The sequence below is a fragment of the Oncorhynchus tshawytscha genome, linkage group LG10, assembly GCF_018296145.1.
Source record: "Oncorhynchus tshawytscha isolate Ot180627B linkage group LG10, Otsh_v2.0, whole genome shotgun sequence".
Classification (NCBI taxonomy): domain Eukaryota; kingdom Metazoa; phylum Chordata; class Actinopteri; order Salmoniformes; family Salmonidae; genus Oncorhynchus; species Oncorhynchus tshawytscha.
Window position 1 is genome coordinate 18,354,374 of NC_056438.1, and position 27,978 is coordinate 18,382,351.

The window sequence follows — 27,978 nt, forward strand, 5'->3', positions numbered from 1 at the left end:
TCATACGATATAGCAATCTGATGCCATTCACTTGCTCACATAGGCTTGGCTCTGAAAAACATTGAGGAAGATATAGTTGGAGTGAATGGAACCGATTCAGTTGTATTTTATGCTTTAATAAAAACGAGAGGATAGTTTACACATATACATTGGACAATCACATCGTTTTTACACATCATACCAGTATAGCAGCATATTTAATACTGTTCATTTTCTATATGAAAAAAATACAGCTTTATTTTACAAAATGTTTCTGTTTTTGTTTCCCTGGGAGGGGTGGGGGACAGAATTCATGGTTTACATTTATGAAATAATTACACAAAATTCCCTTCACGGAGAGCGAAATCTTCTTTCACGTTGAATGGTCTTAAATATTATAATATCCTGTTTTCCTTTTCCTGTAAAGTTGAGAGAAAATGAAAAAGACTATTAGACTAAATCATTTGTCATTTTCAAAACCTTTTATTTATGTCTTGATATTTTAAATGTAGAAAACATTGCCATTAGTCCTGTAGTTATAAACTACTCGGTGCCTGCCTGTTTTCATCTGACTGTTGGGGTTTGAACAAGCCCAGTTGGCTGTTTTCCCAGTGAGAGAGTAGGCAACAAAAAAAAAGTGTCATCACAATGGATGGATAGCCCTGCAGTGTGGCTCATAGCCAAATGGTTTTCTGCAGAGTCCAACCAGAAGTGAGAGAGAGGTTTTCTCATTCAGTTATATCTGTCAGCCTTGAGTTTAGCAGTACATTGGAATTAGAGTTTTCACCTGGAAAAGACATTTCTGACACTATCTTTACCTAGATGTTCAGTCAGATTAGCTTTCTCTGTTAGAGTGGCATGTCAGCCAGATACTGTACATCTTCCCATTTAATCAGATACAGGGCATTCGGAAAGTATTCAGACCCTTTAACCTTTTCCACATTTTGTTATGTACAGCCTTATTCTAAAATGTATTTAATTGTTATTTCCCCTCATCAATCTACACACAATACCCTATAATGACAAAATAAAAATACATGTTTTTTACACATTTTTGCACATGTATATATATATATATATATATACAGACCATATATATATATATATATATATATAAAACTGAAATAGCACATTTACATAAGTATTCAGACCCTTTACTCAGTACTTTGTTGAAGCACCTTTGGCAGCGGTTATAGCCTTGAGTCTTCTTGGGTATGACGCTACAAGCTTGGCACACCTGTATTTGGGGAGTTTCTCCCATTCTTCTCTGCAGATCCTCTCAAGCTCTGTCAGGTTGGTTGAAACGTTGCTGCACAGCTATCTCTAGATATGTTTGATCGGGTTCAAGTCCGGGCTCTGGCTGAGCCAGGCAAGGACATTTAGAGACTTGTCCCGAAGCCACTCCTGCATTGTCTTGCCTGTGTGCTTAGGGTCGTTGTCCTGTTGGAATGTTAACCTTCGCTCATGTCTGAGGTCATGAGCGCTCTGGAGCAGGTTTTCATAAAGGATCTCTCTGTACTCTGCTCCGTTTTATCTTTCCCTCGATCCTGACTTGTCTCCCAGTCCCTGCCACTGAAAAACATCCCCACAGCATGATGCTGCCACCACCATGCTTTACCGTAGGGATGGTGCCAGGTTTCCTCTAGAAGTGACGCTTGGAATTCAGGCCAAAGAGTTCAATCTTGGTTTCATCAGACCAGAGAATCTTGTTTCTAATGGACTGAGTCCTTTAGGTGTCATTTGGCAAACTCCAAGCGGGCTGTCATGTGCCTTTTACTCAGGAGTGGCTTCCGTGTGCCCACTCTACCATGAAAGCCTGATTGGTGGAGTGCTGCAGAGATGGTTGTCCTTCTGGAAGGTTCTCACCTTTTGCACAGAGGAACTCTGGAGCTCTCAGAGTGACCATCGGGTTCTTGGTCACCTCCCTGATCAAGGCTCTTCTCCACCGATTGCTCAGTTTGGCCGGGCGGACAGCTCTAAGAAGAGTCTTGGTGATTCCAGACTTCTTCCATTTAAGAATGATGGAGGCCACTGTGTTCTTGGGAACCTTCAATGCTGCAGAAATGTTTTGTTACCCTTCCCTATATCGGTGCCTCGACACAATTTTGTCTCGGAGCTCTACCGACAATTCCTTCGACCTCATGACTTAGTGTTTGCTCTGACATGTACTGTCAACTGTGGGACTTTACTGTATATAGGCAGGTGTGAGCCTTTCCAAATCATGTCAAATCAACTTAATTGACCACAGGTGGACTCCAATCTAGTTGTAAAAACATCTCAAAGATGATCAATGGAAACAGGATGCACCTGAGCTCAATTCCGAGTCTCATAGCAAAGGGTCTGAATGCTTGTGTAAATAAGGTTCTGTTTTTTATTTGTATGAAATTTGCTAAAAAAAATCTTAAAACCTGTTTCCGCTTCGTCATTATAGGTTATTGTCATTATAGGTTGATAATGAGGATTTTTATTTTATTTAATCCATTTTAGAATAAGGCTGTAAAGTATCAAAATGTGAAAAAATGGAAGAGGTCTGAATAATGTCAGAATGCACCGTATGTGCCCAGTTAGTACTGAACCTCTCTGTCCAGCCATACCTTGGCCCAACTCCAACAGACAGAGAGGGAGAGCTGAGCTGAGACACAGACCTGGGTTCAAATACTACATGAAAACTTACAACATACTTTGAGTGTCTGCTCTAGCCTGCCAATAGTGCCATGGGCGGGTTTGCAGTTTTGGGACTATTCTAGTGGTTGATTATGCCAGGCATGCTCAATCAAGCACTGCCGGTAAAGTATTTTCAATTATTTCAAATATTGTTTGTGCCTAGTTCTGGTGAGTGTGCCTCACATTACAGAGAGATTGTATAGTAGGTCACTTTGTATTGCTGTACTAGGGTTTCTTTCAAATGATGACACAGACACAAAATAGGCCTCATTCAGGATAAGGGGAAGAGAGGAGAGATAATGATTTCCTTATGAGCATTATTAATGTTATGATTTGCCATTCCTGACAAGAGATGTTCCTGACATATTTTGATCTGTGTGTGATCAAGCAGTACTATGCGGTCTGATAGTACCTGGTGGTCTGGTAGTACAGAGTGGTCTGGTAGTACAGAGTGGTCTGGTAGTACAGAGTGGTCTGGTAGTACAGAGTTGTCTGGTAGTACAGAGTGGTCTGGTAGTACCTGGTGGTCTGGTAGTACAGAGTGGACTGGTAGTACAGAGTGGTCTGGTAGTACAGAGTTGTCTGGTAGTACCTGGTGGTCTGGTAGTACAGAGTGGTCTGGTAGTACAGAGTGGTCTGGTAGTACCAGGTGGTCTGGTAGTACAGAGTGGTCTGGTAGTACCTGGTGGTCTGGTAGTACCTGGTGGTCTGGTAGTACAGAGTGGTCTGGTAGTACCTGGTGGTCTGTTAGTACCTGGTGGTCTGTTAGTACCTGGTGGTCTGGTAGTACAGAGTGGTCTGGTAGAACAGAGTGGTCTGGTAGTACCTGGTGGTCTGGTAGTACAGAGTGGTCTGGTAGTACCTGGTGGTCTGGTAGTACAGAGTGGTCTGGTAGTACCTGGTGGTCTGGTAGTACAGAGTGGTCTGGTAGTACAGAGTGGTCTGGTAGTACAGAGTGGTCTGGTAGTACCTGGTGGTCTGGTAGTACCTGGTGGTCTGGTAGTACAGAGTGGTCTGGTAGTACAGAGTGGTCTGGTAGTACAGAGTGGTCTGGTAGTACCTGGTGGTCTGTTAGTACCTGGTGGTCTGGTAGTACCTGGTGGTCTGGTAGTACAGAGTGGTCTGGTAGTACCTGGTGGTCTGTTAGTACCTGGTGGTCTGGTAGTACAGAGTGGTCTGGTAGTACAGAGTGGTCTGGTAGTACAGAGTGGTCTGGTAGTACCTGGTGGTCTGGTAGTACAGAGTGGTCTGGTAGTACAGAGTGGTCTGGTAGTACAGAGTGGTCTGGTAGTACAGAGTGGTCTGGTAGTACAGAGTGGTCTGGTAGTACAGAGTGGTCTGGTAGTACCTGGTGGTCTGGTAGTACAGAGTGGTCTGGTAGTACCTGGTGGTCTGGTAGTACCTGGTGGTCTGGTAGTACAGTGTGGTCTGGTAGTACCTGGTGGTCTGGTAGTACCTGGTGGTCTGGTAGTACAGAGTGGTCTGGTAGTACAGAGTGGTCTGGTAGTACCTGGTGGTCTGGTAGTACCTGGTGGTCTGGTAGTACCTGGTGGTCTGGTAGTACAGAGTGGTCTGGTAGTACAGAGTGGTCTGGTAGTACAGAGTGGTCTGGTAGTACCTGGTGGTCTGGTAGTACCTGGTGGTCTGGTAGTACCTGGTGGTCTGGTAGTACAGAGTGGTCTGGTAGTACAGAGTGGTCTGGTAGTACAGAGTGGTCTGGTAGTACCTGGTGGTCTGGTAGTACAGAGTGGTCTGGTAGTACCTGGTGGTCTGGTAGTACCTGGTGGTCTGGTAGTACAGAGTGGTCTGGTAGTACCTGGTGGTCTGGTAGTACAGAGTGGTCTGGTAGTACAGAGTGGTCTGGTAGTACCTGGTGGTCTGGTAGTACCTGGCGGTCTGGTAGTACCTGGTGGTCTGGTAGTACAGAGTGGTCTGCTAGTACAGAGTGGTCTGGTAGTACAGAGTGGTCTGGTAGTACAGAGTGGTCTGGTAGTACAGAGTGGTCTGGTAGTACAGAGTGGTCTGCTAGTACAGAGTGGTCTGCTAGTACAGAGTGGTCTGCTAGTACAGAGTGGTCTGGTAGTACCTGGTGGTCTGGTAGTACAGAGTGGTCTGGTAGTACAGAGTGGTCTGCTAGTACAGAGTGGTCTGCTAGTAGAGTGGTCTGGTAGTACCTGGTGGTCTGGTAGTACAGAGTGGTCTGGTAGTACAGAGTGGTCTGGTAGTACAGAGTGGTCTGGTAGTACCTGGTGGTCCTGTAGTACCTGGTGGTCTGGTAGTACCTGGTGGTCTGGTAGTACAGAGTGGTCTGGTAGTACAGAGTGGTCTGGTAGTACCTGGTGGTCTGGTAGTACCTGGTGGTCTGGTAGTACAGAGTGGTCTGGTAGTACAGAGTGGTCTGGTAGTACCTGGTGGTCTGGTAGTACAGAGTGGTCTGGTAGTACAGAGTGGTCTGGTAGTACCTGGCAGTCTGGTAGTACCTGGCAGTCTGGTAGTACCTGGCAGTCTGGTAGTACAGAGTGGTCTGGTAGTACAGAGTGGTCTGGTAGTACAGAGTGGTCTGGTAGTACCTGGTGGTCTGGTAGTACAGAGTGGTCTGGTAGTACAGAGTGGTCTGCTAGTACAGAGTGGTCTGCTAGTACAGAGTGGTCTGCTAGTACCTGGTGGTCTGGTAGTACAGAGTGGTCTGGTAGTACAGAGTGGTCTGGTAGTACAGAGTGGTCTGGTAGTACCTGGTGGTCTGGTAGTACAGAGTGGTCTGGTAGTACCTGGTGGTCTGGTAGTACAGAGTGGTCTGGTAGTACAGAGTGGTCTGGTAGTACAGAGTGGTCTGGTAGTACAGAGTGGTCTGGTAGTACAGAGTGGTCTGGTAGTACCTGGTGGTCTGGTCGTACATAGTGGTCTGGTAGTACAGAGTGGTCTGGTAGTACCTGGTGGTCTGGTAGTACAGAATGGTCTGGTAGTACAGAGTGGTCTGGTAGTACCTGGTGGTCTGGTAGTACAGAGTGGTCTGCTAGTACAGAGTGGTCTGGTAGTACCTGGTGGTCTGGTAGTACAGAGTGGTCTGGTAGTACAGAGTGGTCTGGTAGTACCTGGTCGTCTGGTAGTACAGAGTGGTCTGGTAGTACAGAGTGGTCTGGTAGTACAGAGTGGTCTGGTAGTACAGAGTGGTCTGGTAGTTCCTGGTGGTCTGGTAGTACAGAGTGGTCTGGTAGTACAGAGTGGTCTGGTAGTACAGAGTGGTCTGGTAGTACAGAGTGGTGTGGTAGTACCTGGTGGTCTGGTAGTAAAGAGTGATCTGGTAGTACCTTATGGTCTGATAGTACAGAGTGGTCTGGTAGTACAGAGTGGTCTGGTAGTACCTGGTGGTCTGGTAGTACCTGGCGGTCTGGTAGTACCTGGTGGTCTGGTAGTACAGAGTGGTCTGCTAGTACAGAGTGGTCTGGTAGTACAGAGTGTTCTGGTAGTACAGAGTGGTCTGGTAGTACAGAGTGGTCTGGTAGTACAGAGTGGTCTGGTCGTACAGAGTGGTCTGCTAGTACAGAGTGGTCTGGTAGTACCTGGTGGTCTGGTAGTACAGAGTGGTCTGGTAGTACAGAGTGGTCTGCTAGTACAGAGTGGTCTGCTAGTAGAGTGGTCTGGTAGTACCTGGTGGTCTGGTAGTACAGAGTGGTCTGGTAGTACAGAGTGGTCTGGTAGTACAGAGTGGTCTGGTAGTACAGAGTGGTCTGGTAGTACCTGGTGGTCCTGTAGTACCTGGTGGTCTGGTAGTACCTGGTGGTCTGGTAGTACAGAGTGGTCTGGTAGTACAGAGTGGTCTGGTAGTACCTGGTGGTCTGGTAGTACCTGGTGGTCTGGTAGTACAGAGTGGTCTGGTAGTACCTGGTGGTCTGGTAGTACAGAGTGGTCTGGTAGTACAGAGTGGTCTGGTAGTACGTGGCAGTCTGGTAGTACCTGGCAGTCTGGTAGTACCTGGCAGTCTGGTAGTACAGAGTGGTCTGGTAGTACAGAGTGGTCTGCTAGTACAGAGTGGTCTGCTAGTACAGAGTGGTCTGCTAGTACCTGGTGGTCTGGTAGTACAGAGTGGTCTGGTAGTACAGAGTGGTCTGGTAGTACCTGGTGGTCTGGTAGTACAGAGTGGTCTGGTAGTACCTGGTGGTCTGGTAGTACAGAGTGGTCTGGTAGTACAGAGTGGTCTGGTAGTACAGAGTGGTCTGGTAGTACAGAGTGGTCTGGTAGTACAGAGTGGTCTGGTAGTACCTGGTGGTCTGGTCGTACATAGTGGTCTGGTAGTACCTGGTCGTCTGGTAGTACAGAGTGGTCTGGTAGTACAGAGTGGTCTGGTAGTACAGAGTGGTCTGGTAGTACAGAGTGGTCTGGTAGTTCCTGGTGGTCTGGTAGTACCTGGTGGTCTGGTAGTACCTGGTGGTCTGGTAGTACAGAGTGGTCTGGTAGTACAGAGTGGTCTGGTAGTACCTGGTGGTCTGGTAGTAAAGAGTGATCTGGTAGTACCTTATGGTCTGATAGTACAGAGTGGTCTGGTAGTACAGAGTGGTCTGGTAGTACCTGGTGGTCTGGTAGTACAGAGTGGTCTGGTAGTACAGAGTGGTCTGGTAGTACAGAGTGGTCTGGTAGTACAGAGTGGTCTGGTAGTACAGAGTGGTCTGGTAGTACAGAGTGGTCGGGTAGTACAGAGTGGTCGGGTAGTACAGAGTGGTCTGGTAGTACAGAGTGGCCTGGTAGTACCTGGTGGTCTGTTAGTACCCGGTGGTCTGGTAGTACCTGGTGGTCTGGTAGTACCTGGTGGTCTGGTAGTACAGAGTGGTCTGGTAGTACCTGGTGGTCTGGTAGTACTGGTTGTTCTGGTAGTGTGTATGTGTCTGTGTGTCTGTGTGTCTGTGTGTGTGTGTGTGTGTGTGTGTGGTTTGTCACCTAGAGCAGTCGTGCCCGCTCCACCCTAGACTGCAGTGACACCTGTTAGGCCTGATGCACCTCCCACCGTTCAGACAGGACGATGAGCACACCGCTGTGAAAACACACACTGTCAATAAAACCGTAAGCCATTCAACACATATATATATATATACACACACTGTCAATAAAACCGTAAACCATTCAACACATATATATATACACACACACACTCTATCAGCTTTGCATCCACCTGACCAATAACTATCCTAAGGCTGAGGCAGTTATTGCCTTTGACCAGGAGAGCAACTTTGGTTTTAGAAGTGGTTGGGACATAATTATATTTTTACTCCAGACAGCCTACCCGACTGCTCGGAGGCGTCTGCATGGTCCTAAAGCACACTGTTGCCTCGTTTTGTATCACTTTCCAATTATAAAACTGGGTGGGGACAAAAATGCAATTTCAGAACATGAAAGTTGCGCCCCTGCCTTTGACTAAATGAGTAACAGGGAGAAGGTGTGGACACACACCCACACTTTCAGTAAGGGTCAGAATCTCATCTACAGGACTTCCTCATAATAACAGATGTTTCCTGGTAGAACCCTTGGTTACTCAGGCGAACTGGCAATGTGGTCTTCCCTCTGGGCAGAATAACTTGGTCTCACCCTTTTTCTAGGGAAACACTATCAAAGCGGTGTTTTCCACACCCATATTCTCCTGAAATGCAGACAAACATTTACTTCAAACAGGACATGATTGAACAGAAAAATTAAAAATGATTGAACAGAAAAAGAGAAGAAAGGTAGTGGCTTTGTTTCAGTATTACTGAGTCAACAAATGATGTCATCATGTCTGAGAGAACAAAAGCACACTGGCATACTGTACAGTAGACATCATGTTGTCGCCACGCACTGACGAGGCCCTTCTAACTGCCCTTCGGGGATTAATAAAGTTGTATGGAATTGAATTGAACAGTATGCCTAACAATCCAAGAGGTAGTCTGTCTATAGGAAAGGGTCATGTTTCAGTCCATGCTTCTACGATGATAGTAGTGATTGCTTTGGACTTTGGACTTGCCTGTCACTGCAAGCGCTCGGTTGTCACAGACGTGCATTACTACGGCAACAGTAGTCTACAGTATGACGCACGCTGACACAGGAATGGATGGATAAGTACCTCGGATCATTCATTCTCTCCCTGATGTCACTTAAAAAATTCCTCCTGCACTCCTGTCCATATGTGACTCGATTCAGGAAACTAGGCAGATTTTTTCAAAATGCGTTTTTTGTCAGAAATGCCTTCTGGAACATGTGAACTTTCATGTGACTTAATACCAAACGTTTATGCCATCTGTAAATACCAATAAACTTGTTAAATTATGAGCCTATTTGGTTTAGCCAAAGAGAAAGACAAGAACCTTCCCACTAGCCATGATTGGCTGAGATAATGAGTGGGCTGGACTTGCCGAGAGACGATTTTCAGATTGTTCTGTGGTGTAGCATCTTGGGTCTTTAAAATGAGCTGCTCGTTATGCGTAGATAATCCTTTCTACTGCAGTGTTTTTCTGAAATATAACGTTAGCATGGAGAACTGCAAATATGTTGCTACTGCTCTCAATAACATTGTTGCCCTATAATTTATCAGGCGCTATTGACTAAGGTCAGTGGGAGTAACGGGCTGCAATATCTTCTGATGTTGTTGTTATTCTCAGTTTTACAGCTTCAATGCTCTGTAGTCTGACAAATCATCACCAGTCTAGAACACAATACTGTATTCATTCTAAGCAGCTACATCCTAACTATGAGGTGTGGGGGGAAAAAACTCCTATTACTTCTTTTAAGAAAAAGTGTTTTAAGAAAACTCAAAGTTATCTGGTAACTGAAGTAGTTTTGGGACAGCTCACAGTAAGATAACTTCCTAAAATATCTGCAGCTTCATTTTTAAAATCCTTTTTCAAAAGCTTTGTTTAATGCTTTTTGCTCCACTGCTTTCATCAGTGACAACCTGGTGACGTCCCCATCTCCCATCTCCCTAGAAGCCACACGATAATATGTTCCTTACAAAAGTGCTATTCAACATTCCACACAAGCTAAGGCCCCTACTGTAGTTAAGTATGCTTAGATTGTAGTCACAAAGTGGAAACCCACTCAGGAGGTAATACATTAGGGATACATCTGTGTCTCACATCAATGAGCTCCTCACACACACTCACTGAACCACACACACACTCACTCACCACTGTGAAACAAACAAACACACACACACTCCTCACCGACAAAATTAAGACAACACATACACACCCACCGCTGTGACATACTCTCACATACTTACCACTGTGACAGCGCGTCCCTGTCCAGCCCGTGGGACACTCGCACTGGTAGGGTGCCGCGCACCGCCCGCCGTTCAGACACGGCAGGATGCAGATAGCTGTGATTTGATTGGAGGAGAGACACAAACATAAACTGGAAGCCATCACCACATGATGAGTCATCAACAATTATGTGTTTCACCACACGGACTAAACCTCTGGGGTCATTCAACACAGGCAAGCTGTGTGTGTTGTGGGTAGGAAGCGGTGGTCAAAGAGTAGCTTTCTCTCTGGCTACGTCCAACATGGCACCCTAATTCTCTATGTAGTGTACTACTCTGCTGTGTACAGTGCATTCGGAAAGAATTTAGACCTCTTCCCTTTTTCCACATTTTGTTACGTTACAGCCTTATTCTAAAATGGATTACATAAAAACCTTTCCTCGTCAATCTACACACAATACCCCATTATGACATGGCGAAAACAGGTTTAGTAGACATTTTTGCAAATGTATAAAAAATAAATGCCTTATTTATATAACTATTCAGACCCTTTGCTATGAGACTCGAAATTGAGTTCAGGTGCATGTTTGATCATCCTTGAGATGTTTCTATAACTTGATTGGAGTCCACCTGTGGTAAATTCAATTGATTGAACATGATTCGGAAAGGCACACACCCATCTATATAAGGTCCCACAGTTGACAGTGCATGTCAGAGCAAAAACCAAGCCATGAGGTCAAAATAATTGTCCGTAGAGCTCCGAAACAGGATTGTGTCGAGGCACAGATCTGGGGAAAAGATACCAAAAAATGTCAGCAGCATTGAAGGTTCCCAAGAACACAGTGGCCTCCATCATTCTTACATGGAAGAAGTTTGGAACCATCAAGACTCCTAAAGCTGGCCGCCCGGCCAAACCGAGCAATCGGGGGAGAAGGGCCTTGGTCAGGGAGGTGACCAGGAACCTGATGGCCACTCTGATAGAGCTCTAGAGTTCCTATGTGGAGATGGGAGAACCTTCCAGAAGGACAACCATCTCTGCAGCACTCCACCGACCAGGCCTTTATGGTAGAGTGGCCAGATGGAAGCCACTCCTCAGTAAAATACACATGACAGCCCTCTTGGAGTTTGCCAAAGGACTGTCAGACCATGAGAAACAAGATTCTCTGGTCTGATGAAACAAAGGTGGCATCATGCTGTGGGGATGTTATTCAGCGGTAAGGACTGGGAGACTAGTTAGGATCGAGGGAAAGATGAACAGAGTAAAGTACAGAGAGATGAAAACCTGCTTGAGAGCACTCAGGACCTTAGACTGGAGTGAAGGTTCACCTAGAACAGGACAACAACCATAAGCACACAGCCAAGACAACACAGGAGTGGCTTCGGGACAAGTCTCTGAATGTCCTTGAGTGGCCCAGCCAGAGCCCGGACGTGAACCCGATCTAACATCTTTGTAGAGACCTGAAAATAGCTGTGCAGCGACGCTCCCCATCCAACCTGACAGAGCTTGAGAGAATCTGTATAGAAGAATGGGAGAAACTCTCCAAATACAGGTGTGCCAAGCTTGTAGTGTCATAGCCAAGAAGACTCAAGGCTGTAATTGCTGCCAAAGGTGCTTCAACAAAGTACTGAGTAAAGGGTCTGAATACTTATATACATGTGATGTTGAAGTTTTTTTCTTTGGCATTATGGGATATTATTTGTAGATTGAGAACGTTTTTTAAAAATCCATTTTTGAATAAGGCTGTAACGTCACAAAATGTGGAACATGTCAAGTGGTCTGAATACTTTCCGAATGCACTGTATCAAACTCAACCTCTCTCTACTGTGTGAATAGGGTTTCAGGCTCAACCTCTCTACTGTGTGAATAGGGTTTCAGGCTCAACCTCTCTCTACTGTGTGAATAGGGTTTCAGGCTCAACCTCTCTCTACTGTGTGAATAGGGTTTCGGGCTCAACCTCTCTACTGTGTGAATAGGGTTTCAGGCTCAACCTCTCTACTGTGTGAATAGGGTTTCAAGCTCAACCTCTCTACTGTGTGAATAGGGTTTCAGGCTCAACCTCTCTACTGTGTGAATAGGGTTTCAGGCTCAACCTCTCTACTGGCTAGGGTTTCGGGCTCAACCTCTCTACTGTGTGAATAGGGTTTCAGGCTCAACCTCTCTACTGTGTGAATAGGGTTTCAGGCTCAACCTCTCTACTGTGTGAATAGGGTTTCAGGCTCAACCTCTCTCACTGGGGAAGACAGACAGGGTTGGGGAGTAACAGACTACATGTAATCCGTTACATGTAAGGGACTACAAAAAAAGGTATCTGAAATCCGTTATGTTACCAGCAAAAATATTGTAATCAAAAACATCTTTGGCACTTCTGTTTTCTCAATGACATTGAAATCAAACATTGAAAAAAGGGGTAATTTTAAGTTTGTTCCACCTGAGCGATTCTGACCACAAGTCAGAGACCACTATGATGACACCGCAAATGTGTTAGATGGATCGCGGGAAAAGAGCAGGAATAGGCTTTTGTAGACTACAGTCCAAGCTATGTGTTCCAATGGTGTGACTGCTGTCGGCATCCAAAGATTATCCAACTTGAATAACCGCTTGTAGGTAAGGATGACATCAGTGGTGTCGTCTACGATGATACAGATATCACTTATTATTGATACCTACATGGCACATTAATGTGAATCACACTGCTGCTCTCTTATTTAGCTATTTGTGCCTTAAGGATTGTGTTTGATGTGGATGGTTGTTCACACATTTAAATGTGTATTTGAACCCAATAATGGTTGAATTCAAGAAGTTTAAGGTGCCGATCAATCATTGTTTCTGAAACCAGTGGACAGCCAGTGAAAATGCGTTCTTGAAACAGCTGCATAGTGCAGATCCCAGCCTACAGAATAAAAGTGAGGCTTTTATTGCTCAGTCTAATTCATGCTGATAAAATAAATCCATATGCCTAATGGACACATGCTCAAACTCACAAACTTTTAAAGGGGCAATCTGTAGTTGCTACATCCATTTTTGGACTTATATATATATATATATTATATATATACATTGATACTTGAAGAATATAACTTATAAATGCCTCATGAGCTTAGTTCAACTGTCACACTCCATGAGAACCCAAAATATAAACTTGTTTTTCTCCTATGTTTGTAAACATTGTAAATGTAAACAAACATTGTTTGGCCTCATAACATGGTTAAAACAATCCTTTTTATGTCATAGATGGTCAGTCCTTGCATCCGTAGCTCTGTCTATTAATCTGAGAGTGGTTACATTTCTCCAGGCCCATCCCTCAGCTTTTTACCAAAACAGAGGCGGGGTGGCATTTTGCTATTGTTTCATCTGTGGATTTTCCCTTTAGACAGCTGCATATTATCAAGATATCAAAGTGTCACCAACAAAAAGGTAAACAATAGGCCTATAGCAAATGCAGTAGAGGACATACATTTTTCAGTTGTGCTGAAAGCATGCCATTCAGTGAGCGCAGCATTTATTTTTCAACTGGAATCAATGAGCCCAATCGGTCCTCCATAACAACAAAATCATAAACAACAAAGTACGGCTGGCAAATAAGTCCTTTGTTTTGGGGTTATGCTCAGGTAAAACATTTTGGCTAGTCTATACTTCCATATTTCCAAGTCCTATTCTTGAAGATTAAGGGGTATAACATTTATTAGAATGACTGGAATTCTGATAGACTTTGGTTTTTAATGTAAAGATATAATTTTATCGTAATATTATATGTATTAGAGAGCGATAGGTTAGAAGAAGCCTACATAACCAACCCATAAAATAAAATGTAACATCCATATATGGACAGTTATATAAACTTTAACTTTGATTTATTTATCCTGCAATAGATGTAATTTAGAAAGTAATCTACCCAACCCTGAAGACGGAGTACACAAAAAGTCTGAACATTTTCAGACAGATGGGGAAATATTTTCCTTATGTGTCTCTGTGATTTTAGACGATCTAATGTGAGTCCATAATACTCTACTCTGGCTGTGTAAAGCTGGCTGAGTACATTCCTCCACAGTCAGTGAAACAGTGTGTGTCTGTTCCTGGCTGCAGTGTGGATCCACTTTCGCTGACTGACTCTTTATTTGTGATGAGAGGAGGGACTGAGATCTCAATTCATTTCAATTCAATTGAAGGGGCTTTATTGGCATGGGAAACATGTGTTAACACTGCCAAAGCAAGTGAAGTAGATAATATACAAAAGTGAAATAAAGATAAAAAATCTCTCTCTCACACACACACACACACACACTCCTCAAGTCTGCCCATCCATCCAAAATAAATGTGATTGGTTGATTGAGTAATTGATAATACTTACGTTCCTCACACAGTCTACCCATCCACCCCTCAGGACAGGAACAGGTGTTGGGTCTGTGACACACCCCTCCGTTCAGGCACTGCAGCCAACATACCGCTGGAGAGAACAGGAAGACACACACACCTGATTGAAGCCAAAGTACTGAGACATCCTCCAAACTGTCCCCATCTGACGTGTAGAGAGGCTCCATAGAAGAGAAAGCATTCAGTTAAGATAGCTAGTACTGTTTAAATAGAAAAGAGATAATGATACTGGTAGGCGTGCCGTGATTGGCCTTGACCATGCAACTTCATGCACTGGGATAAAGACAGCATTCGAAAAAACTGCATTTCTTTATAGAAATGGTTCAAACCACAGAGCCACCCAACAGACGGTGCCATAGAGACAGGCATCCCTAGGCAACCCTAGGATCTGTATAGTATGTACAAGTAAAGTGGGAAGTGTGTACGGGCAGAGTAGGGAATGTGTACAGCACAAGGGACTGGTGAAGCGGAGGGGAAGGCACGCAAGGTGTCAGGAGTAGACAGGATGCCCTCCTTTTAGGTCGCAGTAGGGGTGCAGTCTCTCTACCTCTGCAGACGGGAGGGGGGGTCCAGGTCCTGTTTTCCAGACACATACTCCTGCCGTGGCCCTCTACGGCATACCCTCCGAAACACGAGTACACGGCCACGTCCCCGAACTGGAACACTGCCCCCCGCACCACCCCGTTGGCCACGTGGAGAGGGGGGCCGCAGGACACCCCTGTGCCAAAACGGACGGACAGCCCCTCTGGTTACTTCCAACTCATTTAGAGACCTATGTTATGTACATGTTATCACACGTGTAAGAAGTCGGTCTCTGCTTTTCAACAAAAAAACATGAATAGAATAACTTTCCCCCTAGGGATGATGGGAGGTGTTGCCAGAGAAGTCATGTTTGGATAATATCATCTCAAATCAAATCAGTATCAGTAAATAACACATTGAATGGGTTCTCGTACAAAGTAGGCATTGCAGCTGTGTCAAGTCTTCAAAGTAATGCCATGCAGAGACGTGTCGACATGTCGAAGAGTGTGACTCAACAGAGTGTGTGTTCATTTTCCTTGTAAGGCCTAGAAAGCCAATCCAACCAATGAGAATACATCAAAGTGTTGGACAAGCTAGAGCCAGACAGACATGCAAATATATCTACCTCTACACACCATACAAAAAAACAACAAGGTACTGTATACCAACAGTACAACAACAGAATCAAGCAAGTTAGGGAGAATGAAAACACAGTGTAAACACCTTGCAAATGGTTTCCATAGCAGCTGTAAACCCAGAATTAGTCACAAACATGCCCACCACAATAGATCTGCTTAATGGAGCCCATTCATCAAGTGTAACACAAGCTGCCCACAGAGACAGAGACAGAGGAGAGACAGAGACAGGAGACAGGAGACAGAGACAGAGACAGAGGAGAGACAGAGACAGAGTAGAGACAGAGATGAGACAGAGAGACAGAGACAGAGGAGAGACAGAGACAGAGGAGAGACAGAGAGAGGAGAGACAGAGACAGAGACAGAGACAGAGATGAGACAGAGAGAGACAGAGAGACAGAGACAGAGGAGAGACAGAGACAGAGGAGAGACAGAGAGAGGAGAGACAGAGACAGAGAGGAGAGACAGAGACAGAGACAGACAGGAGAGACAGAGACAGAGGAGAGACAGAGACAGGAGAGACAGACAGAGACAGAGTAGAGACAGAGACAGAGAGACAGAGACAGAGACAGAGGAGAGACAGAGAGAGAGAGACAGAGACAGAGAGGAGAGACAGAGACAGAGGAGAGACAGAGGAGAGACAGAGACAGAGGAGAGACAGAGACAGAGGAGAGACAGAGACAGAGGAGAGACAGAGACAGAGGAGAGACAGAGACAGAGACAGAGACAGAGAGAAACAGAGACAGAGGAGAGACAGAGACAGAGGAGAGATAGAGACAGAGGAGAGACAGAGAGAGACGAGACAGAGACGAGACAGAGACAGAGCAGAGACAGAGACAGAGGAGAGACAGAGACAGAGGAGAGACAGAGACAGAGAGAGGAGAGAAGAGGAGAGGAAGTGATGGAAAACTACAGAAGACGATAGTAAGGATCCATGGTCAATGTGCAGTAAGTAAGCAGGTCACGCAGACAGAAAAGGAGAAAACATGCAGGGGTGGATCCTATATCAATGTACATGTTGAGTTTCTGCAATTATAATATTGTTATGTTACAAGTTGATTCACTTCTGTATAGTAAAAAGAGAGAAAAAAAACTGTGGACTTGACACTATCATGATCCCAAAAAATCACAGAAAGACCAGCATATCACGTTACCCACTGCACAGATGCCTCCTTGTTTCTTGGAAGAATGAGAGAAGGCGACTGACTAGCGTGGGAGCACAGCGTGATGACTCAATCACCATTTATGATATTGTTTGGAAGGCAGACCATCTGTGGGCTACCGCAGAGGTCAAACACACCTTATCAGGGACTATCTGACTGATGAAACTTGAATCGACTAAATGAATGTTACTGTATGAATTAAATTGTCATGTTTGGATTGTTTCAATAGTTCATAAGGAGCTATGAATTTGTATATGTTTTATTGTACTGTAAGTGCTATGGATTTATTGTTACAGATAAAATGTTATTCTGTTCGTCAGACTGCGAATAGTTCAAAGAGGAGCGACACGGGGGTCAGCTTTTATCATACAGTGTTGTTGAGGTGTGGCGATTAGAATAGAGATTGTGTGTGAAGCTGTATGCCTTTGTTTTAATGTTTTGGGCCACGCAAAGTGATGTTAATTAGAAGATAGGACATCCTGGGAGAGACAGGAGAGACAGAGACAGAGGAGAGACAGAGACAGAGACAGAGGAGAGACAGACAGAGATGAAACAGAGACAGAGGAGAGACAGAGACAGAGACAGAGGAGAGACAGAGACAGAGGAGAGACAGAGACAGAGAGAGACAGAGACAGAGACAGAGGAGAGACAGAGACAGAGGAGAGACAGAGACAGAGAGAGACAGAGACAGAGGAGAGACAGAGACAGAGACAGAGGAGAGACAGAGACAGAGACAGAGGAGAGACAGAGACAGAGGAGAGACAGAGACAGAGACAGAGACAGAGACAGAGGAGAGACAGAGACAGAGATGAGACAGAGACAGAGGAGAGACAGAGACAGAGACAGAGGAGAGACAGAGACAGAGGAGAGACAGAGACAGAGGAGAGACAGAGACAGAGGAGAGACAGAGACAGAGACAGAGACAGAGACAGAGACAGAGACAGAGACAGAGACAGAGGAGAGACAGAGACAGAGACAGAGACAGAGGAGAGACAGAGAGACAGAGACAGAGACAGAAGAGAGACAGAGACAGAGACAGAGACAGAGGAGAGACAGAGACAGAGACAGGAGAGACAGAGACAGAGGCAGAGACAGAGGAGAGACAGAGACAGAGGAGAGACAGAGACAGAGGAGAGACAGAGACAGAGGAGAGACAGAGACAGAGGAGAGACAGAGACAGAGACAGAGACAGAGAGACAGAGAAGAAGAGACAGAGACAGAGTTTTAAAGAGACAGAGGAGACAGAGACAGAGGAAGACAGAGACAGAGGAGAGACAGAGACAGAGACAGAGATGAGACAGAGACAGAGGAGAGACAGAGACAGAGACAGAGGAGAGACAGAGACAGAGGAGAGACAGAGACAGAGGAGAGATTTCTGTACACATCACAGTTAAGACAGAGACAGAGACAGAGAGACAGAGACACTGATTACAGAGACAGATAGAGAGACAGAGACAGAGGACATTTCAGAGACTAATAGACAGAGACTTGAACAGAGACAGAGATGAAAGAGACAGAGGTAAAGAGTTAGACAGAGGAGAGACAGAGACATATATGACAGAGACAGAGGAGAGACAGAGACAGAGACAGACAGAGACAGAGGTTAGACAGAGACAGAGACAGAGACAGAATGCTAGGACGAGACAGGACAGAGACAGATAGAGAGACAGAGACTTTGAGACAGAGACAGAGGCAGAGACAGAAGAGACAGAGACAGAGGAGAGACAGAGACAGAGGAGAGACAGAGACAGAGGTAGACATAGTACAGAGACAGAGACAGAGTAGACAGAGACAGAGACAGAGAGACAGAGACAGAGACAGAGGAGAGACAGAGACAGAGACAGAGACAGAGACAGAGACAGAGACAGAGACAGAGACAGAGACAGAGACAGAGACAGAGACAGAGACAGAGACAGAGACAGAGACAGAGATAGTAGAGACAGAGACAGCATAGTAGAGACATAGTATGAGACAGTAGACAGAGGAGAGACATAGACAGAGGAGAGACACAGAGACAGAGATAGTAGACATAGATGACATAGTAGAGACAGTATGCATAGAGACAGAGACAGAGACAGCAGAGTATTCAGAGACAGAGTAGACAGAGACAGAGACAGAGGAGAGACAGTAGTTGCCGCTACTGGAAGAATGAAAGCTGGTTTTAAATGTTGATCATGGAGTCATTGGTAAACCAATCTCCTGATGTACGTTTGTATGTCATAGTTGTGAATCTGTCTTTGCTGTTAAGACTCCTCATGTGTTGTATTCTTTTTATCGTGAAGATTTCTGCTGTGTACCATTAGTTAATTGTATTCTTATTGCGTAACTGATTACTTTTAAACGGATAGGAACCGTAGTCTTCACATTTCTGACTAATATTCCTTGAATTATTATTTGGTGAAATGTGTAATGGTAAATGTTATTCACAATATACATAGCATATATGCTCAATCTCTAACTGTGCATCTCTGAGCTAAGGTTAACTTCGCCATGTAATGCTAGGACACTGGCTGAAAGATATTAGCTCTTTGTCCCTTAATCTCTTAATAATTATATAACGGTAAACCTGGACACGTGCATAGTATTCATAGTATTCATAGTATGCATAGTATTCATAGTATTCATAGTATGCATAGTATTCATAGTATTCATAGTGTTCATAGTATTCATAGTATGCATAGTATTCATAGTATGCATAGTATTCATAGTATGCATAGTATTCATAGTATGCATAGTATTCATAGTATGCATAGTATTCATAGTGTTCTGAGTGGATCGCAACCGCTGCTGTCCCCACTGGATACGACTATGGGTCTGTAGCATTCACTTAATAATGGAGTCAGATTGATGAATATAGTTCATAATTCAACATCATCTTTACACAGCTACATAATGGAGACCCCTCATCCTCAGTCAATGGGGATTTCCACCAACCTACATAATGGAGACCCCTCATCCTCAGTCAATGGGGATTTCCACCAACCTACATAATGGAGACCCCTCGTCCTCAGTCAATGGAGATTTCCACCAACCTACATAATGGAGACCCCTCATCCTCAGTCAATGGGGATTTCCACCAACCTACATAATGGAGACTCCTCATCCTCAGTCAATGGGGATTTCCACCAACCTACATAATGGAGACTCCTCATCCTCAGTCAATGGGGATTTCCACCAACCTACATAATGGAGACCCCTCATCCTCAGTCAATGGGGATTTCCACCAACCTACATAATGGAGACTCCTCATCCTCAGTCAATGGGGATTTCCACCAACCTACATAATGGAGACCCCTCATCCTCAGTCAATGGGGATTTCTACCAACCTACATAATGGAGACCCCTCATCCTCAGTCAATGGGGATTTCCACCAACCTACATAATGGAGACCCCTCATCCTCAGTCAATGGAGATTTCCACCAACCTACATAATGGAGACTCCTCATCCTCAGTCAATGGGGATTTCCACCAACCTACATAATGGAGACCCCTCATCCTCAGTCAATGGGGTTTTCCACCAACCTACATAATGGAGACCCCTCATCCTCAGTAAATGGGGATTTCCACCAACCTACATAATGGAGACTCCTCATTCTCAGTCAATGGAGATTTCCACCAACCTACATAATGGTTGGATCATTTCCACCACACTAGAAATGGAGACTCATTCTGATAAAGAGGATTTTATATATTACACTAGACTTGTACATGTACAGATCCATCCCCATCGAAATCCCATTCTAATTCCAAATTGTATGTTCCCACCATTCATTCAAGAAACACACTTGCTTGGAAGGAAACACAGCGCAACAGGAAATGGTTTAGAATATGCAGCAATGATTTGGCTTTGCAAACAACCTGAGCCTCAGAGATTTCCCCATGTTAATCTTGTTTTAAGTGGCCTATGTGCTCACCGTCTGCTGGCTTCCACATTTCTGACCTCTGTGTTGTGGGTGAAACAACAGCAGTAAATTCAGTTTATTTAAACAGTCACCTTGGTTAACTCTAAACTAAAGTGTCACATAATTGGTCAACTGCGCGATTAAGTTCTGGGTCCATACTTGTTAAGAGATGAAGAGATGCTAGAATGACGAGCTCCACCCTCTCTCTTTGCATGTTATGGGACGAAACGCCCCTCCCCTTCCAAAATTGGAAAGATGCTTACGCCTGCAAAATTGTAATTTGTCAAAAAAACAGCCTAAGCCCTGGAACTACTGCTGCTTGTAATTCCACACATCCCATTCCTTCCCCACAGATTCTATGGTACCAGTTATGTTTACGTAGATCCATCCACGAGATATTATATAAGCAACCAAAGCTGCTAAAAAAAATGCTTGTGTGAGTTGAACATGTTCTGTACATGGGTCAAGTCGTGTATCAGTATGTGTAAATGATTGTGTGAGTTGAACATGTTCTGTACATGGGTCAAGTCGTGTATCAGTATGTGTAAATGATTGTGTGAGTTGAACATGTTCTGTACATGGGTCAAGTCGTGTATCAGTATGTGTAAATGATTGTGTGAGTTGAACATGTTCTGTACATGGGTCAAGTCGTGTATCAGTATGTGTAAATGATTGTGTGAGTTGAACATGTTCTGTACATGGGTCAAGTCGTGTATCAGTATGTGTAAATGTTTGTGTGAGAATACACTACTGTTGAAGTCGGAAGTTTAGACACCTTAGCCAAATACATTTAAACTCAGTTTTTCACAATTCCTGACATTTAGTCTTAGTAAAAATTCCCTGTCTTAGGTCAGTTAGGATCACCACGTTATTTTAAGAATGTGAAATGTCAGAATAATAGTAGAGAGAATGATTTATTTCAGCTTTTATTTCCTACATCACATTCCCAGTGGGTCAGAAGTTTACATACACTCAATTAGTATTTGGTAGCATTAGTTTAACTATCAATAGTTTAACTTGGGTCAAACGTTTTGGGTAGCCTTCCACAAGCTTCCCACAATAAGTTGGGTGAATTTTGGCCCATTCCTCCTGACAGAGCTGGTGTAACTGAGTCAGGTTTGTAGGCTCCCTTGCTCGGACACACTCTTTTCCACAGATTTTCTATGGGTTTGAGGTCAGGGCTTTGTGATGGCCACTCCAATACCTTGACTTTGTTGTCCTTAAGCCATTTTGCCACAACTTTGGAAGTATTCTTGGGGTCATTGTCCATTTAGAAGACCCATTTGCGACCAAGCTTTAACTTCCTGACTGAAGTCTTGAGATGTTGCTTCAATATATCCACACAATTTTCCCTTCCTCATGAGGTCATCAATTTTGTGAAGTGCACCAGACCCTCCTGCAGCAAAGCACACCCACAACATGATGCTGCTACCCATGTGCTTCACGGTTGGGATGGTGTTCTTCGGCTTGCAAGCCTCCCCCTTTTTTCCTCCAAACATAACGATGGTCATTATGGCCAAACAGTTATATTTTTGTTTCATCAGACCAGAGGACATTTCTCCAAAAAGTATGATCTTTGTCCCCATGTGCAGTTGCAAACCGTAGTCTGGCTTTTTTATGGTGGTTTTGGAGCAGTGGCTTCTTCCTTGCTGAGCGGCCTTTCAGGTTATGTCGATATAGGACTCGTTTTAATGTGGATATAGATACTTTTGTACCCGTTTCCTCCAGCATCTTCACAAGGTCCGTTGCTGTTGTTCTGTGATTGATTTGCACTTTTCGCACCAAAGTACGTTCATCTCTAGGAGACAGAACGCGTCTCCTTCCTGAGCGGTATGACGGCTGAGTGGTGCCATTGTGTTTATACTTGCGTACTATTGTTTGTATAGATGAACGTGGTACCTTCAGGCGTTTGGAAATTGCTCCCAAGGATGAACCAGACTTGTGGAGGTCTACAATTTCTTTTCTGTGGTCTTGGCTGATTTCTTTTGATTTTCCCAAGATGTCAACCAAAGAGGCACTGAGTTTGAAGGTAGGCCTTGAAATACATCCACAGGTGCACCTCCAATTGTCTCAAATGATGTCAATTAGCCTATCAGAAGCTTCTAAAGCCATGACATAATTTTCTGGAATTTTCCAAGCTGTTAAAAGGCACAGTCAACTTGGTGTATGTAATCTTCTGACCCACTGGAATTGTGATACAGTGAATTGTAAGTAAAGTAATCTGTCTAGTTAACAATTGTTGGAAAAGTTACTTGTGTCATGCACAAAGTACATGTCCTAACCGACTTGCCAAAACTATAGTTTTTTAACAAGAAATTTGTGGAGTGGTTGAAAAACTAGTTTTAATGACTCCAACTTAAGTGTATGTAAACTTCCGACTTCAACTGTATGTGTTTCTCTTTTACAGACTCAAGTGATATCGGTGTCTTTGTGAGCAGGGATAGTGGAGCGATTCTAGGAATCTGAAAGGGCAATTAAAAGCAATGTTCCAGCGACCGTGGAGACTGCATTCACGGTAAACGCTGCATATGTCGGCCCAACCAGAAATTACCTTCACATTCTTACGCGGATCTTCCACGATACTTGAATCCAGCCCTCGATCGCGTCTCAAATGGCATCATTTTCCCTATATAGTGCACTACTTTTGATGAGAGCTCTATGGGCCCTGGTCAATAGTAGTGGACTATTCTCAACTGTAACTAATCTCTCACATCTACCCTCTGGGACATGGGTGTTCCTTCCACCTACTGTAGGCTGCATCTGAAATGGAACCCTATTCACTATATAGTGCACTACTGTTAAAACCAGGGCCCATAGGGCTAGGGTCAAAAGTAATGCACTATATAGAGAGCAGAGTGTCATTTCGGACACAACCTAGAGAACACACTTCATGGCTGCACTGATTTTATGGCTGTTCTTTTTAATAAAACACTAACCTTGACGTGTACCAGATGTGGAGAGAGAGAGAGAGAGAGTTGACGGAGGAAGTAAGATTCAAACCTTCTATGTTGACCTAGAATGCTACACCTTATCTTTAAATTGTCGTTTCGTTCCAATGTCAATATCCTCGTTGGGACGTGAAGTAATAAAATACTAATATGTGGTGGAGGAGTTGGTGTAGCCTACCTACCAGTCATATGACCAGACACTCTCGGCGTAGTCTACTGGGTTGTCCTGATGAGGTAGGTTCTGTGTTCAGGCTTTTGTTCTAGCCCTGCGCTAACCTAACTGAGCAGGCATAGAAAGATGCCTGAGCAAAGTCTCCACAGAAGTTAGTCTGAAAATACTGTATCCCTAAAAACCAGCAACATCTGCTTTCTGCCAATGTCACTAAGGCTGGCCCTGCACTAGTTTAGTGGTTAATGGTTTATTTATTAACTTTAGTTAACCAGCTAAAAAAAGGTAGTTGGCAACACATTCTCTTGTACAATAATGAGCTGATTGGCTGTGTTAGTACTGGGCTGGAACAAAACCCTACACCCCATGTGGATCTCCAGGACCAGGCTTGAAGAACAGTAGTTTAAAGCCTCTACTCACTCTCACAGACAGTGCTGACTGGGGTCCATGTCTGGTCGCTCCTACAGGTGATGGAGGCGGTGCCTTTTCCCTGGTGGCCCTTGGGACAGGTGAATGGTAATGACTGACCCACGTAGAACAGCCGTTTAGAAGTGTTAACACTCCCACTGCTCTCCTTCCATCCAGGGGGAGGGGGACATGGTTTGGCTGCATGGGGAGACACAGAGTATAGTATTGGATTACGATGTAGACATGACAAATGGAGGGGGGAATAGCAGTAGGGGAGCATGAATATGTATGAATGTGTGTATAGAGGGTATGATGATGGTGGATTAGAGACAGGGTCAGCAAAAGCCCAGGGGCTACATGTACATGTCATAACAAGGTGTGTAAATATTTGTGAGACTATGTCAGCTCTGTGGGTCACCTATAATGACAGAGTTCTCTATTACACGCTTTGCTCAAGTAGCAGTGTATCACTCTGGGAAAAGCTGAGTCAGTAGCTATGTTTCCATTACTTTTATCCGGTGATTTTTGGTTGTAACATTGTCTGTTACGGTGCATTTCCGTTGAACTGTAATGACGCCTTAAAATAAAAACTTTCCCGCAAAAACCTACTGTTGAATAAAAATGAACTGGTTTCCATGATCCATTTAGGCTAATTGGACTCCCGAGTGGTGCAGCGGTCTAAGGCACTGCATCTCAGTGCAAGAGGTGTCACTACAGTCCCTGGTTCAAATCCAGGATGCATCACATCCGGCTGTGATTTGGAGTCCCATAGGGCGGCTCACAGTCGCCCGGGGTAGGCCGTCATTATAAATAATAATAAATAGTTGACAGCCTGTTGCCTATGCCCCTCCCACTGATCTGTTTCACATCTCAGGTAACCTGCAAAAGCCAGCATGGATAGAATGCAAGAATTGACTAATATTTGCCATTCTAATAATGATCATGTGCCAACGTGTCGTCATGGTGAGACTTGTACTCCTGCTGTAAATCTGGAAACAAATTGGATGGTGAAACTTGCATCCAGCCAACTGAAAAGCAAGGCGAAGCAATTCAGGCAGTCTCGAAAGTCCAGACAATCCCTGTCCTGCAATGACACATTCTTTTTAGAGTGGAAAAATAGATTTAGCAAGCAGTAGGCGTTTAGGATTAAATCAGTAGTAGAGCTTTATAGTTGCGTAATGAAATCACATGCCCTGCGTACCTTAAAAAATGATTTGGCATCATATGTTTTTCGAATAAATTATTTTCCATTTGTCGCAATAAAGAAAATTAGACAACATACAAATCCACCCCTGTCGAACAGATAAAAACGATCTTTATCAAATTTATTTGATTTGTTGCTACATAGTTCTTCTCTAATAAACCTGGAAACTTGCCTAATGATCGTGTCAAAGAAACCTAATCTAAGGAGCTTAGATACACCAGGTCAGGCTGTCATTTCATTTAACCTTAATCAGCCATCAGTGCTCTTATACTGCGTTTACACAGGCAGAAAACAAGCATCTTTCTGGTACACAGGCCCAAAACAAGCATCTTTCTGGTACACAGGCCCAAAACAAGCATCTTTCTGGTACACAGGCCCAAAACAAGCATCTTTCTGGTACACAGGCCCAAAACAAGCATCTTTCTGGTAAGAAGAAGGGCGGGGGTGTATGCCTTATGATTAACGAGACGTGGTGTGATCATAACAACATACAGGAACTCAAGTCCTTCTGTTCACCTGACTTAGAATTTCTCACAATCAAATGCCGACCGCGTTATCTACCTAGAGAATTCTCTTCGATTATAATCACAGCCGCATATATCCCCCCAAGCAGACACATCGATGGCACTTCATATAATGTTTACATACCCTACATTACTCATCTCATATGTATATACTGTACTCTATACCATCCACTGCATCTTGCCATCTTGATGTAATGTATCACTAGCCACTTTAAACAGTGCTAATTTTATGCTTACATACCCTACATTACTCATCTCACATGTATATACTGTACTCGATACCATCTAATGCATCTTGCCTATGCCGTTCTGTACCATCACTTATTCATATATTTTTCTTTTTATGTACATATTCTTATTAATTATTTTACACTTGTGTGTCTAAGGTAGCTGTTGTGAAATTGTTAGGTTAGATTACTCGTTGGATATTACTGCATTGTCGGAACTAGAAGGACAAGCATTTCTCTACACTCGCATTAAAATCTGCACATATACCATGTGGATGTGACAAATCAAATTAGATTTTATTTGGTATTTTTTTCAATGAAGGGTCTTGAAAACAATCTCATGTTAAAAGATCTGATGTGATTGGTCAAAAGACCAATTAGTGGACAAAATATCAGAATTTGTCTGCCTGTGTAAACAGCCTTAATCACATTACTTTCAGCGCATTGGCTACAGTTTTGAAACTGCCTGTCAAACAGTGTTGATGTTGCAAAGTATTACAGGCATTCTGTGTCGGCCCTCCCTCCCCTCCCTCTGTGGTGTGTGTGTGTGTGTGTGTTGGCGCTCCCTTCCCTCCCTCTGTGGTGTGGTATTTGTGTGTGTGTGTGTGTGTGTGTGGGGGCAACCCTCCCCTTCCTCTGTGGTGTGGTATTAGTGTGTGTGTGTGTGTGTTTGTCAACCCTCCCCTTCCTCTGTGGTGTGGTATTAGTGTGTGTGTGTGTGTGTGTGTGTGTTTGTCAACCCCCCACCCTGTGTGGTCTGTTGTGCAAAGCTGATGTCCAAACCCCTAAAGAATGTGAGGTGTGGAAATACTTTTGGTTTTCTCTGGTTTGTTCTCAGTGTAGATTGGGTGCAAACCACAGAGCCTAAGCTAAATGAATAAGATAAAACCATCAGCTGTCTCTTTTATTCTGTCAGGAGGTTTCCCTGACCATGTGACCTCACCAGGAAAAACTGGACCCTCTTTTCAGTCATGTGACCTGACCAAGAAAAACTCCTGCCCTGATTCTATGAAGCAAGAAGAAATAGAAGAGATTTGAACACATTCATGTTTGTCTCAGAGTCTTACGTTGACAGAAGGGGAAGATGGAGCTCCATGTCCCATCGCCCATACACGCCACCAGAGCATCCCCCTGTAGGGCGTAGCCTTTATCACACTGAAACGCTACAGCACGCCCGGTGGTCAGGCTCTGCTCCTGCACCCTGCCATTCAACAACTCCTTGGGGATGTTACAACCCTGGCCAACTGAGAGGGAGAGTGGGAGAAGGAGAGAGAGGGAGAGTGGGAGAAGGAGAGAGAGGGAGAGGGGAGAGAGGAAGAGGGAGAGAAAGATGGAGAAAGAGAGAGAGGGGAGGGTAATAGAGAACCTTGATTTTCCATGCTTCACATGTCAAGTTGCCTTGTCAAACATTTCCAAAACCATTGCTTAGGAGACATTTGAACAGATACAGACTGTGGACAATACGGTGAAGTAGGAATAACTCATACCTTCACACGTTGGTGCAGGCCAACTCCATGTTCCGTTGGCCAAACAGGTGAGGTTCTGTGCACCAATTAGATGTAGGCCAGGGTTGCAAACATAGCTGACGCTGCTCTGGTACGTCTCCCCTGATGCCTGTAACTCTGCATTCTCCACTGAGGGAGGTGGACCACACGACACAGCTGAGGACGCACAAGATGGAAGAAGGAAACTGGAGTTAAATGGGGTTCATAAAAGCATTGCATGAATGAACGGATTGGACGTGTGCTCAAACGCAAACACGAACACACTTACCGACACAGGTAGGCTGAGCCCCATTCCATGTTCTATCTCCTTGACAGGTTTGCACAGAGTCTCCCTGTAACAAGGTGAGTCACAGTATTAAACACTGAAGACATACTGTATACACCAAATAGACACTGGGCATTGTCAATCTCTCTGTAAACATACAGTGACTCAGCTTTCTCTCACAGTGACTCAGCTTTCTCTGCTAACATCATGACCCACCATTTTATAGGAAATTGCATCATGTTATTTCCAGTAATGGAACATTAGCCTAG

General features: G+C 44.3%; 1 protein-coding gene across 4 annotated transcripts in view; it reads right to left on the reverse strand.

The window, feature by feature from the left end:
* Positions 1-95: 95 nt before the first annotated feature.
* The window catches only part of svep1 (sushi, von Willebrand factor type A, EGF and pentraxin domain containing 1), a 154,049-nt gene continuing 126,166 nt past the window's right edge, over positions 96-27,978 (reverse strand). For 3 of the 4 annotated variants that reach the window (XM_042328265.1, XM_042328267.1, XM_042328268.1), the window contains 9 exons: positions 27,713-27,776; positions 27,427-27,600; positions 27,007-27,183; positions 23,997-24,182; positions 14,785-14,955; positions 14,215-14,310; positions 9,887-9,982; positions 7,576-7,669; positions 96-398 (listed from right to left, as the gene is read on the reverse strand). In XM_042328265.1, the coding sequence (XP_042184199.1) occupies positions 368-398; positions 7,576-7,669; positions 9,887-9,982; positions 14,215-14,310; positions 14,785-14,955; positions 23,997-24,182; positions 27,007-27,183; positions 27,427-27,600; positions 27,713-27,776 (1,089 nt within the window). In that variant the 3' untranslated portion in view covers positions 96-367. The remainder of the gene's footprint in view (positions 399-7,575; positions 7,670-9,886; positions 9,983-14,214; positions 14,311-14,784; positions 14,956-23,996; positions 24,183-27,006; positions 27,184-27,426; positions 27,601-27,712; positions 27,777-27,978) is intronic. The other variant, XM_042328266.1, reaches the window with a different exon arrangement.